The 17038-nt window shown below is 29.7% G+C and overlaps 1 protein-coding gene and 1 long non-coding RNA gene across 2 annotated transcripts; one reads left to right on the forward strand and one right to left on the reverse strand.

Moving 5' to 3' along the window:
- Positions 1-893: 893 nt before the first annotated feature.
- Positions 894-4908, forward strand: LOC107447353 (uncharacterized). Its single transcript, XM_016062238.3, has 2 exons — positions 894-1530; positions 4034-4908. Exons 1-2 carry the CDS (start codon positions 949-951, stop codon positions 4652-4654), a joined length of 1203 nt encoding a protein of 400 aa, XP_015917724.1. The 5' UTR covers positions 894-948; the 3' UTR covers positions 4655-4908.
- Positions 4909-9244: 4336 nt separating this feature from the next.
- Positions 9245-13618, reverse strand: LOC147811016 (uncharacterized). The gene is made up of 3 exons (XR_015433099.1): positions 13329-13618; positions 10004-10162; positions 9245-9398 (listed from the first exon to the last, which is right to left on the reverse strand). It is a non-coding gene; the product is annotated as an uncharacterized LOC147811016 (long non-coding RNA).
- Between the last annotated feature and the right edge of the window lie 3420 nt (positions 13619-17038).

A 17038-nucleotide genomic window follows, 5' to 3' on the forward strand; every position in this document is an offset into this window, starting at 1 on the left:
TTTATTTCAATTTGTGATGAACATTGACGATTTAGATCTCTATTTTTCACTTTAAAGGAAGCATTTGATTTTTTATACCAGTCTTGTGCCAATCCAAATGAATTTCTTATGTTACCTTTGTTATTTTTTTTAAATTTATTTATTTATTTATTTATTATTATTTTTTTTTTATACATATAGTTTCATGCATTTTTTTTTGTTTTCTATTATTACAGTGTTCAACAATATATGACGTCTTATGATGAGCAAAATAATTTATAATTGTAATACCCCCTTTTTTTTTTTTTTTCTTTTTTTTTTAAATTTCTATTTAAAATTTATTGTATTACTTTTCTTTGTCGCCTGGACAGGATTTTCCTCTTGACGACGAATATATATTCTTTGTATTTATGTGTTTTTGTTCTCAATAAAGTTATATTTGTTTGTTTGTTTAAAAAAAAAAAAAAAAAAAAAAAATATAACATAAAATATAAACTCAGTTTCTGGTTAATAATTGTAAAAAGGTTTTAAGTTTATAAATTGATTTAATAAGTAATGCGTAATACGGTAATAATATCATAGGATTTTTTTATAATACGCGGCACTCCTTTCAGTTTTAACTTTTAATCTAGGCTGATGACAACCACTTAAAATTTTCATCTTCATGTAAGAAAACTGAATCATTTCATGTAATTTATCAGTCCAATGAGAATAAACGAACCTTTCTCATCATTTTCGCAATTTCATTTAATTTTAATGTACTATATAGAAATGTGTATTAGATTTTTTATACTTATTCTAAAATTTCTCTGCGTGTTTTAAATCGTCTTTAAGATATGGAACTTACTTAAAAATATGTGGTAAACAATGAGCATTGTTTTATTAATCAAACATTCAAAATAATATCTAAAGTTTACAGAAATTATCTTTTGTAATTTGAAATTCACTAGATAACTTACAACACTTCAAATGTCAAAAAAGAAAAAGAAGAGGAGTAAAAAAGGGAAAAAGAAAAAGTCTTCTTTGTCGCAGCTAGATAGAGAAATCCTTAATATCACCATTGAAAATCTTCAAACTAAAATAGAATGGAGAAGGGAGCAATGTAGAATAATAGAAAATGATATAGAAGAATACCAAAATGTCTGCAATGAAGAGTATGAAGATAAAATAAACTCCGTCAATCTTTTGGAGAAAGCAATTCAAGATGGGATGGAAAGTTACCGAAACATTAAAGCAGCCATTCCTCAAGCGAACATTGCACGATTAAAAGCTGAGGAAGACAAATCTTATGATTTAGCGACGGGTCTCGTAAAACTGAGGAACGAAACCAAATCCTTTGATGCACAACTGCAAGTACTGAGAAACAATTTGGTTGAGTTAGAGGCGTACAATGTCGAAAGTATTGATGAAAAGATATCAGAAACAGAAGAGAAAGTATCTGTAGCTAGCAAAAGAGATATTCTTCAAGGATTAGCTCTAGATAGCAGTTTGAAGACAATTCTCCAGAAAGAAATGGAACATAGTTTTAAAAAGAAAATAGCAGCATATCAAGTATGTATTAATCAGAGTTGGTCTGATTACAAGTAATCAATTGCTTACAATCCTGAGCTCAAGTAGTCATAAATAACGATTTTAAATTTAATCAGGATTATAAGCAAATATTTACAATTTTAATCAAGATTATAAGCAAATATTTGCAATTTTAATCGTAATTTTTGGTCTTTATACAATCAATCGCAAATACAACTAACTTTGAATTACAATTACACAAGTAATTGGGATTTCATTTAATCCTTACAATTACTATCTTGATTGCATAATAGATTGCTGTGACTGCATGGTTGTTTTCCCGCCATTTTACTCTTTTTTTTTTCTTTTTTGGTTTTTGATAGAGGCATGTAAGATAACTTTAACTGTACAAGTTTCTCCAAAGAACAAAAATATCAGTGATACCAATTACTTAAAGTTTGAAAATTTCTTTAATTAATTATGGGTAATGTGATAAAATCAAAACCAGTTGGAATGCCAGATGAGACATGAAGGTATTTCACTTCATTCTTTTCACAGCTTCTCCAGCACTCGTTTCAATTTTGCCTTCAACTCGTTCAAGTTTTCAATTTTGCCTTCTTCAAGTTCAGGTTACATTTTTTCTTCTTTGCTTAAATATTTGTATGTGTCACGCAATGTGTATGCTTTTTACTTATTTTTTATCCATGGATTCTAAAAATACCTATCCGTTAAAAATTTTCATACCTTTATAAACGCCAGTGTTGTTTCATTAAATTTGGTTATAGGTACAGGTATAGGTATTGTAATTGCGTTAATAAACTGTAGGTACTGTGGTAATAGGTATCTAATATGCTAATCTAGGCACATAAAATTGGTACGCATTATAGGGTCTGCGTTAATAGATGCCTTATGGCCCCCTTGAAAGATATTTACCTATATGTATTTAGGGTGATAAAAATGGAATAATCTATATCATTTCTCTGCCGAGAAAAAAAAAAAGAGAAAGTGGGAGAAATTGTTTGATTTTAGTGCAGCGTTTTACGTAAACTAACCATTAAATTCAACGCGAAGACTTAAATAATAAATATACACGATGTTCTCTATGCATATTTCTTTATTACCAGAATTAAAAAATAATGAATCCACAGATGGAAATTATGTTAACGCAAAAAAAAAAAGCGGGTTCAAAATTTTATATTCTTAGAACACTAGTTTTCCTCCATTTCCTCAATTGTTCTAGAGAATGGAATTCTAGAAATCTACATTACCATTTTATTTGTAATTATTACACGTTGGGTTACAAAGAATTATTTAACTGAGAATATCAGAATTAAAAAATTATGAATTAACAAATTGAAATTAAATTTAAATAAATTAAAGCTGGCTCAATAGTTAATATTTTTAACGACACTTGTGTCCTTCCATTTCCTCAATCATTCCAGAGAATAGCAATCCAGTAATCTACATTACCCTTTAGAACAAGGATAATGAATGAAATCATAAAAGTTTCCAAATTTCCACTTCTAAGTTAAAATATCTTAAACATGTCAAACTACACATTCAAAAGATGAAATACTCGCATACTTAGAGCATAAAAGTATGCTACAAGGCTAAATACGTGATTCTTCACCTGACTCAAGGAATGAAATGAAGTTTAAAAGAAATGGTTAAAAAATTGGATATTTTAAAAAATTACTTCCTTGAATATAAGATTACTTCTGTAAATTAATCAAAAATGTCTCATAAAACATTCAATTGATTTTTTTGAAAGCTTCGTGTGCTTTGAAGGGTGGTATTTATCGCACATTTTTTTTCAAGGAATAGGAAAAAAATTTAAAACTTTTGGGGAAGTTTGGCTTGTATTTTATTAAACATGAATGTATAGTACCGTACCATATATTTACAGAATGAATGTACAGTTCCATATAGTATTTACAATAGAGTAAGTTAAATTTTTTGCTTTTTTCCTATTTAGTTCTGCTTTCATAGTTCTTATACTTAGTAATATTTTGCTTGTTTTTAGTCAATATATAGTTGCGTGGCAGTCATATGGTGAATTGGGTCTACTGAACGACGAAGACAAGCTACTATAAAATAAAATTTTTATGGTGTTTTACGATTAAACTCAATTTTTCTTTTCCTTTTTTAATTATTATTATTATATTTTCTTTAACAAAATGAGGAGTACCAATACTTTTAATAGATTATTACAAAGCTTGAAAGTTGAGTAAAATTTAAAATTTAATCTTAACATGTTTTTTTTTTTTTTTTTTAATTGAAGTTGTGAAAGATTTCTATTGTATTAGGAAACAACAGCGTTGAAATGAAGTTTCTGTGCCTTTTTGAAAAACATGATATAATATTATCTATGTTTCGATTCGATTGGGTACTTGCAACTCAAAAAGAAGTGAAGTGATTATGGTTAGCTTCTGAATCGACGAATGACACGATATAACTACGATGATGTCCCTCGCAAATATTCAATTGTTTATCGGAGTAAATACGAGGAACATTTATGTCACTAGAATAATGTTCTCTTTTCCAGGATGAATTAAGTTCAAACGTTAATTCCAATCTTCTACGGATTGCAGAAGAAACAAGATGGTGGGAAAATTCTGGATACATTTTGCTGAACAATAGGAAAAGTTTAGAACAAAGCAACGCATTGAAGATGGCTGTCTTAAAAAAATTGAAGCAAGACATAAAATTTCACAGTGAAAACTGCTTGCATCATTCACTTTTATTACATGATCGGAAAAAGAAACTTGAATCAATGAAAACACATATTCTACAGCTTCGAAAAACTCAGCAAGAGAAAATTGAGTTAAATAAGAAATCGATCTACCTGGATTTTTTGATTAAAGAATATGAAAAGGAATTTGATAGTAAACGCCAAGATTTAAAAGAAATTACTGTGAGTGAAGAAGATAGTGAGGTTTTCATCAAAACACTTGAACTGAAGCTTTCTGGAGAAAATAATTTTGGACGTTTACTCTCTGAAATAATAAAAGATGCTTTGAAGCTAATCGAAGAAGAAGTAAAACATTCCATTCTGAAAACTTACGGGGAATTCACAAAAACAAAGGACATATTGTCAGAGCTTGACACGCTGTTGAGGGAAGCTACAAAGTTTATTTACGAATGTCAATCGAACTTAGCTTTTTAGTGGTAGTAGTGTTTTGAAGGCAAATAAATAAATTAAAATAAAAAATAACTCAATAAAACTCGATCACAATCAGTTTAATAATGAAACATGAATAATTGTAAGCAATTTGCTTAACATAAATATTTCCGTACACAAAAGTATCATGGTTTGTTATAAAAATCCGAATTGTGAATGTTTCACTGCAAGGCCATATTTTATCTCACAAAACTCACATGTTTATACTATTTCAGAACAATAAAAAACGTATTAAATTGACATCCATATTTCATAAGAACATTTTATTTGTTGTTTGTTACTAAGGCCACTTGCCAATATCAACAAACCTGTCTGAAAGTAAACAAATTTTTAGGGCAGAGAATGCGTTTCTTGTGTTTTCAGTGGCGCCATCTATGGTCAAAAATATAACTTCGATGTTGCAAATAGGGTCTCCATAGTTTGGCAGGAGAGCGATACAAAGTTTACACTTTTTAATGGTAATTTTACGTTTTGCGTATTTCGTTATAACTCGAGAACTTTTAAAACGAATTGAAAACAACTTCATCTATTCGGAGACCATGCAATAGACAAAAAATAAATTGCAAAAAATAAATTTTAATAAATATTTATTATTTTTTATTATTGTATTTAACACGGTCGAAAATTTTTGAAGTGTAAATCATAAAATTTTTTGCATCATTATAAAGAATGTAATTTTACATGGCAAAATACAAAATATAAGCAAAATCGGTCTAGTTGTTCCCGAAAAATCGATTTTTAAGTATCTGACTTTTTTGAGATTCAATTTCTCAATTCAGTCCCGCAGTGGACTGATCATAAGGACACGGTTTCCAGTAGAATACCGAAGTAAAGCATCGCTGGCTGTGGGCAGAAAGGGGGTGGGTGACCACTTTGATCACCCATCGTCGGGACCTAGGATGCACGGTATCCGTCCTCGTTAAACTGTTCTAACGTAAAGTGCTTGAGTTTGCGCACAGGTCGTCGGGCTACCAAATCAGGGAAGTAATCCTCTCTGCAGAAGATCAAAATTGCGATGGCATGCCTGTGGATCATCCTCAGAGATGTTTCTCAGACTGCTGCCTAGTCCATTGTGCAGCTCTAATGCGACGTAAATAAAGTACTTACCTATCTACCTTCTCAATAAAATTTCCGTTCCATTCGATTTGCACAAATTTTATATTTTTCCTTTTGGGATCACTTTTGGAGGACCTGCTGGCGAACCCGAGTCCATAAGAATTAAATCTGATCTGAAAGAATAGTAATCACCCCGACCCGAGATATATAGGAATGCTTTGAATCCACTTAAACCGGAGTTATCCTTTTCCTTCTTTCCTAGTCCCGCAGTGGACTGATCGTTAAGACACGGTTCCCAGCAGATCACCGAAGTCAAGCATCACTGGCTGCGGTCAGTGTGCGGGTGGGTGACCACTTGGATCAGCCTGCGTAAGGACCGAGGGTGTGCGGTATTGGTCCTCGCTAAACTGTTCTACCGTAAAGTGCTCGACTTCGCGTGCAGGTCGTCGGGCTACCGAAGCGGGGGTGCCATCCCCTCTGCAGAGGATCAAAATTGTGATGGCATGTCTTCGGATCATCCTCAGGGATGTTTCCCAGACCGTCGCCAATAGCCCATTGTGCAGCTCTAGTGCGATGTAAAAGAACTACAACAACTACAACTACAACAATCCTTCTTTCTTTTTTTTTTCTTTAAATATTATTTTTTATTACCAGACTCGATAAGATCACCTATTTGAATTTCGCTTTTGTCAACCTGTGAGGGAATGATGTCCATCGTCTAGTATTGAACCGATTAAAACTCCCAGATGACTGAAACAAAAATTCAAAAGAGAGAATCAAAATCGTAAGACAAATAAAATTGTGAGCCTCACAAATGTCACAATGTAAACCTCACAGAGAAACGAACAGAAGTAGCAGATCGCTGTAAATTTTTAAGTCCGATCCCGAAGCATTTTTTCTGTAAATGAGCCCCAGCTGGTGCCTTCACCCAACTGGAGTTGAACTCGTCACATCTCTAGTATACAGGATTACTTTTCAAAATTTGTTTGGGTTCCCATATATCAGTGTTTCCCAAACTTATTAATTTCGTGTACCCTTTCTAAATTTTTCGTAACGCTGTGTACCCCTAATTAAAAAATGAATGTATTTTTTACTACAAAAAATGCACAAAAGTTAAAAATCACAACTGGCTGTTGACATCACTAATTATTAACTGTTAACTCTGCAAAAAATAGCCAATAGAAAAATACGTAATTCGCGATCGCAACGCTCGAGTACGCCCTCTATCGGGAGCCTGTAAATATCAGACATTAATTTATCACGTTTTCATTTAGTTCCTACAAAATCATCGGCCATGACGGACGCCATTTTCTTAGCAGCAAATAAAAATCAAAATTTACCTTAAGGAACAGCTGAAGAACTTGAAAAAACTAACCAGAACATGCCAAACATTGAAGCAGAACTCGCCAAGCATTTGAAGAACAATTTCTGAATAATTTTTACCTTTCTATTACCAACAACATAACTTACAATTTCATGATCACTTGCTGTTACAGATGTGTATAAATAATTTTAACGGTAAAATAATTTTTTCTGTCTTCAATTCATTACAAATTAAAATGAAGTCAACATTGCTTTCGTCATTCCAATAAAGAAATGTGAATTCAGAACGTTAAGAACTGCAATAGTTATAGAATTCTTCTTTGCTATAGAACAGTATATATTTCTGTACCTATATAATTCGGAAAACAACAATAAAGAATCAACCAAATTACTTGAAATAGTGTCATTTGTGCTGATGATTAATAAATTTTTTATCGTTTTCTTGGTAAGTATTTCTTAGTTTTGAAAGAATAGATAATTTCAACTAGAATTCAGCTGTTCTGTTTTTAAGCTACATATTCAAATTCATATCGAGATCTTACAATTATAAAATTCTGATGTGTGGTATGTTATCTAAAAGTAATAAAGGGATAATCTATGCACATATTATTTGAAAATAAAACTTTCAAACGAAGAACATTTCATTTCGAACTCTACGGATTTATAAAGAAGGTAAGTGTTATGATTTTTATAATAAAAAACTAGCTTGTAAAACTTTTTTTTTCTTATTTGATGATAGTTCTCTACAGAATGGTTTCTTACGTCTGATTAAGAACTATAAGAATAATAAGAAATGAAACTATATGAAAGTTTTTATTTCAATGTAAAGAATTCTTAAAATCGTTTTTTATCCTATAAGAATTCTTTATTTTCCGTTTTATAGTTGTTTGATAAAAATTGTTGTCAAAATACTTTTTTTGAAAGCATGAATGGTATAACCCCATACAGCACATTGACTTCGTTATGACATCCTAAAGTTGTCATCTTTAGGATTCTGTGACTTCCAGAGGAAGTCCTATATTTACCGCTAAATGTCCTACGGATGTCATCTGCGTGTTAGAATGTCCCACCTGCAGATATCTTAATGATGTCATAGCTAGGACAGTTTCAGGATACCTTTAGAACGCTTTAGGATGGCATTAGGACATAATAAGACCTGTTTAGTAAGGATTTAGGTAACTTGTGGGATGCATGTTGGAAATGGTATGATAGTAATAGGAGGGTGTCTTATTTTGGAAATAAATTTCATCTTTGAAATTTTTATTAATTTTAGCAACTTAAATAAGGTTTTTCTTTTAAATTTACTGAATTAGAGGTCAGAAAAATGTTTTCTAAATGAAAAAAAAAAGGTGATAGTTTTTAATTTGTATACCACTCTATTTTTCCAGAAAAATGGGCTCTACTTTTTAGGAAAATTAGTAAAGGAAAAGGGAGTAAAACAGTTAATAAACAAACGTATCAAAAGAAAAGAATAATGTATCATTTTAATACAAAAATATGCAAGATAATTGGATTTCACATTTCTATTGCTTGGAATAAAAGCTTGGCCATTATTAAAAAGTCTAATTGAATGTACCCTTTGAACACCAAGGAAGGTTACAAATCCCCTAATTAGCGTTAGTTTTCTGTAAAGAATATTTCTTATTAAATTAAATTATGAGATTTATGATTGCTTCATTATTGCTCATATTGTTTAATGTAGTAGATATATTAAATATCTTATAATAAAATAATGAATAATTTTCATTTTAATGTTGCTCTAATACTGAGAACTTCGCATTAATATTTAAATTTCTCGTATGATCAATTGAAACTAGTTAATTGGCAAAATAATTCTCATTACATTCTTCTGCAAAATTTACTAAAAAACATTTTATATTATAAATAGTTTAAATGAAGTTGTGACTATTTTATCAAAAACTCAAAATAGATGTTTATGGATCACATACTTTATTGTTTAGTTATTGCGTCAATGATGCAATTTAAAAAAACAATTAAAATTAGAAAATTATTTGTTTTGATATACAAACTAAAACAGCTGTTGCCATGTTTTGCTGAAGAATTGTTAGCTGAAGGCATACTTAAATCAGTATCTTGAAAATATTAAAAATAACTTGTTTTAAGGATTTATCTATTTTTTGCAGCATAAATTTAGTGTATGCAAATAAATATGAGAATAGAAAAAAATAAACAATATTATAATCACATAAGTGAAACTTTTATTTACACTATTATTTCCTTAATTGTTTTACAGAATAAACTCTTCTTTCTTTAGCATGGCGCAACCAGCCTCTAATAATGCTTCCAACTTCATTTACTTTAGTGCATGTGAAAACACTGCAAACAGCTTCTAAAACATAACAAAAAGAAAATATAAACAAACCAGTAGGTATTTTCATGAATAAACATAAAATTATTTCAGAACCTATTTAAAAGGTATCTCAAATTAAATTAGTAGAAGCCCAGATTTCTGTTACTCTCAGGGAAAATATTATGGGGTAACCTTGTTAAGCTGCTTTTTCAATTGCCCATCATACGCAACTTAATACTAGTTCACAAAAAATAAAATGATTTGATACATGTTTGATTCATTGTTATAAGAATAATCTAGTAACAACAACTGTAATAATGATAAAGCTATTAGTGCAAACACATGTAACAATGATCAGAATATTTTAAAGTGCAAGTCAAAAAAAGTGTTGGATAACTGAAGTATCGTATGATTACCATTCTACTATGACTGGAAAAGAAGATGGTGATACTAATAACAATATTATTTCAAACAACACACTCATAAATTATTCCAATGTTTGAAATTTATAAACTCATTGAAAATTCATGGAATACTAAATTTATAGTATATTAAAAAGTTTAGCAACACAAATTTTAACTATATACTGTCAAACTACAAATGGAATAATATATATATATATATAAACAGAGATTAAATATTACCAATAATTGCACCTGACACTCTGTAACCAAAAAATCTTTTTTTTCATTATTGCCCATCCAGCTTTAGAGTTCAACAACATCATCAGGCATGATGTAACGAATAGCTTGTCTTGTACGTTCTTTAAAATCAGTTCCATCAAGACTTTGCAATCTAGCAGACTATGAGAAAGAAAAAAAAATTATACAAATAACAATATTTTAAAAAAGCAAATTGACATGTAAATGATATAATTAATAAAAATTTTTTTTAAAGAAAACAAAATTTCATTCTGAAAATAGTTTATCGTAAATCTGTCCTTGTAAAAGAACGAGCTCTTGGAGAATCAAGAAAAAGACAATACTAAAATTTAGCATACAATTTTTTTTTGTAAAAATACTAATTAAATGTTTCAACCACAATTATCAGTTAAAAATGTTAACAAAAATTTTATAATTGAGAAAATATGCAGATCAACTACAAGTAAGTTTTATATGCCTTTTAAAGCACTAAATATTTTATCTTAAGAGATCATTGAATATTTTTTAACCCCGTCAAAAAATACATATTATGAAACACAAGATACCTACCTAAAATATATCTATAAAAGTAAACTAAGAATTAAAATGTAAACACATATATTTAAACCAGCTTCACGATGCAAGAGGTGAATAATGACAAATATATTTACAAGAACTTTTTAAAAGAAAATAAACTCCTTACAGATTCAATAACTTTTTTCAATACTTTTATTAACTTTTCAATATTTTTTTAAAAAAAAAGTATTTCTTGAAATACTAAGTAGTGAGCATGAAACTAAGCATTAAGCAGGAGAAATTCTAATAACTGCTTTTGAAACAATGACATTAAAATGAGAAAATGTAGACACTATTCTGTATAAAATTAGTTACACGTATAGACATTTTGATCGCGTCCATATGATCCTTTTTTAAATAATAAACTTAACTAATATTAATATAAATATAATTTAAGAACTATTTTTAAAAAGATATGAATTACTGAGATAGTGAAAATAATGTAATTATCTTCAGCAGTTAAAATTGATAGCCTGATTAAATTTAATATAATAGTTAGATAACTTTGCAACTTTTTATTAATTTTAAGACAGATTGATTATGAACAATCATATAAGGAGAAAAATTGAATTCATTGCAGCAAATGCTGCAATTTACTCAGACTAGGACGGAAAAAAAACCTGCAGCCCTTTTGCCTGGTTATTTACTTGGCTAAGTATCTCTAATTTTAAAAATCCCTATGGACCGCATTTTTTACACAAGGGAACGCTGCAAGCTCTATACGCCTATACTTCCAGGCAGGGTTGGGGTTTTGGACGTCCTAAACTGGTTTTGGACAGGACACGTGGGTTTTACTGTCTTAAACTGGGTAAAACTGTCCAAAACCTTGAACTTTGGTAAAAGGTAAAAATTCTATAGGTGTAACCATTGTACACATAATAATTACATGTATCAATAAATATTTGATATTTTTTACGCAATTTACTATAACTTATTAAAGGAAAATAATATAATAGGAAAAGGTTTATAATTTTTGAAGCTCCACAATTCATTGAACATCAAAAGTGAATACCTAATCCTTTAAATATAAATATGCTTTTAATACTGATAAATAATATTTTTGCATAAGGATAAATATGGCAATATTAAAAAATAAGAATTTTTCTTTAAAAAAAATACTAAAATTATTCAAAAATTATCCTTTTATTTTTCACAATTTTCTTTTTTTTTAAAATTTTATAATTTCTGCATCACAGGATGATAAAAAAGACATCTTTTTTAAAAAAAATTGTTTTTGAATATAAATATATTAGTTTAAATTGAAAATACAAAATAACTGAAAAATGTATTCACAGTTTTGAAGGGCATAACATCAGTTTCTGTTACTGACACTGGTGATGTATCACCACTATGCTAAAAGAATTGAACATGAATGAAATAAAAGTATTCTTGAATAGTACAATAGATAAATAAACCTGTTTATGACAAACCAAGCACTTAGTCCCTAATATTTTAACCTGTATGGCAAGGCCAAACTTCAGTTATGTACTATTGAATGAGAGGACCAGTTGAACTTGATTACTGATTAATCTTCCTTTGTTTAAATTGAAGAGTCAAACAATATTAATAAAACATTATTCTTTTAAAAACAAATATTCTCTAGTATATTTAATTATCAATATGTTATTAGTTCTATGTTTATTTTACCTCTTAAATATTGTTCAGATAAAATTGTGGCATAATTTGAGTGAAAGGGTTTTGGACAGTTTAAGATAGTTTTGGACAAAGGGGTTTTGGACAGGACGGTTTAAACCGTGGATTAATCCCTTCTGTCCTAAACTTTGCCAACCCTGCTTCCAGGTTACTGTTTCGGGTGTATTTTAAAGCCATTTGGCTCACAACACGATCATTGTGTTTTGAGAACTTGCAAGAGAACATTGTGATTCTTGCAAACGTGGTATTTGATTACTTATTACTTGTGTTTACAATGCTAAAGGTGCTAACACTAACGTAAGATGATGCACAGCTTGCAACAAGAACAAACAATACTAAACAAATTGAAAGAGGCCAAATCAGGATTGCCAAAAAAGGGAGTTATTCAAAATCTAGCAACCATGTCACTTTTTTCGCAATACATCTCTAAAGAAATAAAACAAATTTTCACTTCTTACTCACCAGAATTACTTATCGTTATTATCTTATGAAATACAACAGATTTGAGCTTAAAAATTATATAATTTATTTCTTTTGTTAATAACAAAATTATCAGTTTGAAAATATAGCCTAGTGGAATAAGCAGTAGCAAGTATTGAGTTGGAGATTGTTATTGTTTACATTTATATTGAAAACACCATTCATAGACAAAACTTTGTAAAAAATGGTAAAATAACAATATACTAAATAATGAAGATGAATAGCAACATTGAAATAATTTAAATGTCATTTCATTTGTAGTTAGAAGAAATGATTAATTTAGGGTTACCAAAAAAACATGCCAAATAACAAGTTGAACTTAAAGGAAGAAAACAAAAATAATAGAAAGAATGAGTTATCAGAACAGATAAAAATTTGCCTCACGAAATAATAAAAGTAAAACTTCCTCAATAATTATGAAAAAATTAAATAAACCACGCATTTAAACATTTAGTAATGTATGTAAACATTGCAAACATGCATGTAAACATTGCAATTGAGATATTAAAGATAATGACGGGGGTTCAAGTACACTTATAAATCAAATATATAAATAGATAATAAAAAAAAGAAAGATAAACAAAAAAGAAACTAATAAGATATTTGAGCTTATAAATACCTTATTGTTTAGATTTCACTAGCAGAATTGCTCTTGTCACTGGATAAAAGAAATAACATTAACGGCAAAGTTGAAGTTAACACGCATGCGCTGAACGATGATCCTACAAGACTCCTAAAACACTCCTTTGAAAGGCCTGTCATATTGCTGTCTATTTGTGACATCCTACGAAATTCTTTCTTCTGACACTTTACGGATATGACTGTTCCAGGAGTGTTCGGAATGTTTTGGGATGTCTTTAGGACGAAATTTGCTGTATGGGACATTATGTGTTTATGTAAACTTCTTGCATATTCTAATGTTTCAAGCAATATGATTCAGAAAAGTATGAATAAAAATTCGGTACTTATGTATTAACGCCACAGCAGCTACAGATTTGGCTGTTTTTAAGTGCCGCTAATCTACACCTAAAATTTTTGTGACAAATCATAAAACGAAACACTTTATTTAAAATCAAAGTAGTTTATCGGATTTCGGTGGACAATGGGAAAAATATTTCGCTCTAGAAAAAATAAAATTGCATCTTGTTCTATTTTTGGCAAATCCCAAAGACGCATTTTCGTAGTACTGAAAAATGGTAACAGAAATCGAAGAACAAATCATTTTGGAATTCTTCTGATTTATAAAGCAGGTAAGTGTTAATTTTAATAAAATAAAAAATTTTACTTTTAAGCAGTTTTTTTCTTGATGATAGTTTTCTATAGAATGGTTTTCTACGTCCGATTATGAATCAAAAAAGAAAAAACATGAAAGTTGTTTATTTTAATATTAGGAATTTTTAGAATTGTTTTTTCTTTTTTTTGTATCGTAAGCATGCTTTACTTTACGTTTTTCAGTTTCCAAATAATGATTTTTATTAAAACTTAAAATTTTTTGATAAAATTACTTCTCAAAAAACTTTATTTACAAAATTAAATTACATAAAATTATGAAGCTTATGTATACTTTTTGCTTATTTTAATGTTTGAAGTAATATGATTCTTAAAACTATGGAATGTAAAGTTTAAATAGGCCTTTCAGGTTATATCATTAAATTTAGTAAAACTATTTCTCAGGCATTAGGTTTTAACTCTAATAAGAAGGTACATATTTTTTCTGTTTATTTACAAATATTTTTCAGATGTGTTTTGGATGTTCCGTCTTTAAAAAAAGAAAGAGATACCATCTTGTTTTCGGTTGTATAAGAAAGGATATCAAACATTTTTCTTTTTTAAATTTAATAAGCCACATTAAAGAAGGAACGTTACAATGCTACACGCTACATTAAAGACGTCTCCAGAGTAACTGAATGACGGTTCATATAGAAATCGCAGGTATGCGTCTCATACAACAACGCCCCCTATAGTTCGTTGCGATCGCGAATTGTAAATTTTCAAGGCTAGTTTTGTTTTTAAATAAAAATTTTTGAAATTTTCATATGTTGCAAGATATTTCGCATAAGAACGCGTACCCCCGCTAAACTGTTCCCGTACCCCTGGGGGTACGCGTACCACGATTTGGGAAACACTGCCATATATGTTCTCATTCCGATGAGACTTTTCCGCATACGCAAAAGTTGGAAGTAGTGGGAACGTTGATTAAATGAATTAATTTCATCCAATCAGAGTGCGTAGTGTGTACCCAATCAGAATGTGCGTTTAATTAAATGAATTAATTTTACCCAATCAGAATGTGTAATTGTATCAGAGTTTTACCGTACTGGAAAGATATCTTGAGCAAATGATCAAGCTTCAAGCGCGCCTAATACTGCACAAATAAGAAAGCCAGAACCTGTCATTCTAAATTAAAGCAACAACAAGCAACCAATCAATTTTCTGTTTAATTTTTTGGGTCTGTTTCGAACGTTATCTTTCGAATAGTGTCTTAGGAAGAAGTATGTCGTCTAATTTTACCGAAAAACCAATTGTTGAAGTTTTAAAAATCACAAACCAGCAACATTCTGGACGCAAACCTGAATTTCATGTCCCTAAACCATTAATTTGCTTTGTTTGCGGAACTGATTTTGTGACTGACAAGGATTTGCAGCAACATTATGTCGAGCATATTGCTGTAAAACCATATAAATGCAAGTTATGTGATAAAAGTTTTATTTCTGAGCGAAATCTCAAGAAGCACGAAACCAAACATGCGGGATTGAAGCCATATCAATGTGATATATGCAAAAGGAAATTTTCTAAGAAATTAAAATACGAGATTCAGTGTCGGACACACGGCACTGAGCAGCTTTGTGTTTCTTGTTGTGAATTATTTTCTTTAAACGATGTTGATGATTTTATAGGTTCAGTTCGTCATGACTGTGACACCTGTAATCAACGGTATTTATTCAAACCTGTTATTGAAGTTAGTAATGGACATCTGAAGCCATATCTATGTACAATTTGTGGGAAGAGCTTCAGCAACAGAATTAGCTTAACCAATCATTCAATTTCACATAAAGAGCAGAGGAAACGATTTTCTTGCAATATTTGTTATGAAGCGTTTCCTACATTGCATGGTTTAGATAAGCATGAAAAAAGTCACATACAAATCAATGTTCTCCCAGATGGCTCTTGCTACCCATGTAAATTGTGCTATGAATCTTTTACTTTTCAGCATCAGCTGGAATCACATTATAATGATACTCACTTTGGGGAATTTAAGTATGAATGTAATATTTGCAAAAGAAATGTCTTCTTACACCATACTCTTCACGCTCATGTTAAGACTCATGTTGAGCAAAAACATTTTAAATGCAGATTTTGTCCAAGAACATTTACATCTAAAACATATTTGAGAATTCATCATTTGGTTCATGATAGCACTCGTAAATTCGAGTGTGGTGCATGCGGAAAGAGATTCTCCACAAACGTTAGATTGAAGCTGCATGGTATAGTGCACATGGATAAAAAACCATTTAAATGTGTTGACTGTCACTTTGGTTTTAATAACAAAACATACCTAAAGCGACACTATCTGAAGCATATTGAAGAAAAGCCTTACAAATGTGATAAATGCCCGATTTCATTTACGCGTAAAATTGCTCTCCAAAAACATGAATTTGCTCATAAGAGTTCTGATGAGTATAAATGTCAAAATTGTTTTGTAAATTTTATAAGTTTTCAAGATTTACATAATCACTATCGAGTTAAACATCCTCGTACAAAGCCTTACTACATCTGTTATATATGTCTCAAGGTTATTCGCCATAAACAAAGTTTTTTCAGGCATTGCAGGTTGCACACTAATGATAGACCTTTTAAATGTAAATACTGTGATAAAAAATACACTCTGAAATATGATCTTCATAAGCATCATAAAAATTGTCATCCTAATCTTAAAATAAAATTTTAAATTAGATCCAAAGTTGGCAGTATGATAATTTTAGTCTAGTTCATAAAACTGGCTGCTAAAAAAAATTATGTGTCTCATATCATGAGATTTTCTTGTGTTGCTATTTTACACTTTTATTTTTCAAGTTATCTATTTTTTTCCTATTAATTTCTATCAAAAATTCTTTTTTAATTGGTTTTCAAAAATAATTTGATGTAGCCCATAATACACTTGTTAATTATATATAAGTTTGTCAATTTTGTAAAAAAAATATTTAGATGGAAGAAACTTTTTTATTTATTATCAAACATAGTGTAAATTTTCAATGCATTTCCTTTTCAAGATTAAGTTTTATCATCTAAGTTTGTAAAAGAATTGGAATTATTTGTTACACAGGGAAA

Source organism: Parasteatoda tepidariorum, chromosome 4 (genome assembly GCF_982258835.1).
Source record: "Parasteatoda tepidariorum strain Cologne lab strain chromosome 4, Ptep-v5.0, whole genome shotgun sequence".
Taxonomy (NCBI): domain Eukaryota; kingdom Metazoa; phylum Arthropoda; class Arachnida; order Araneae; family Theridiidae; genus Parasteatoda; species Parasteatoda tepidariorum.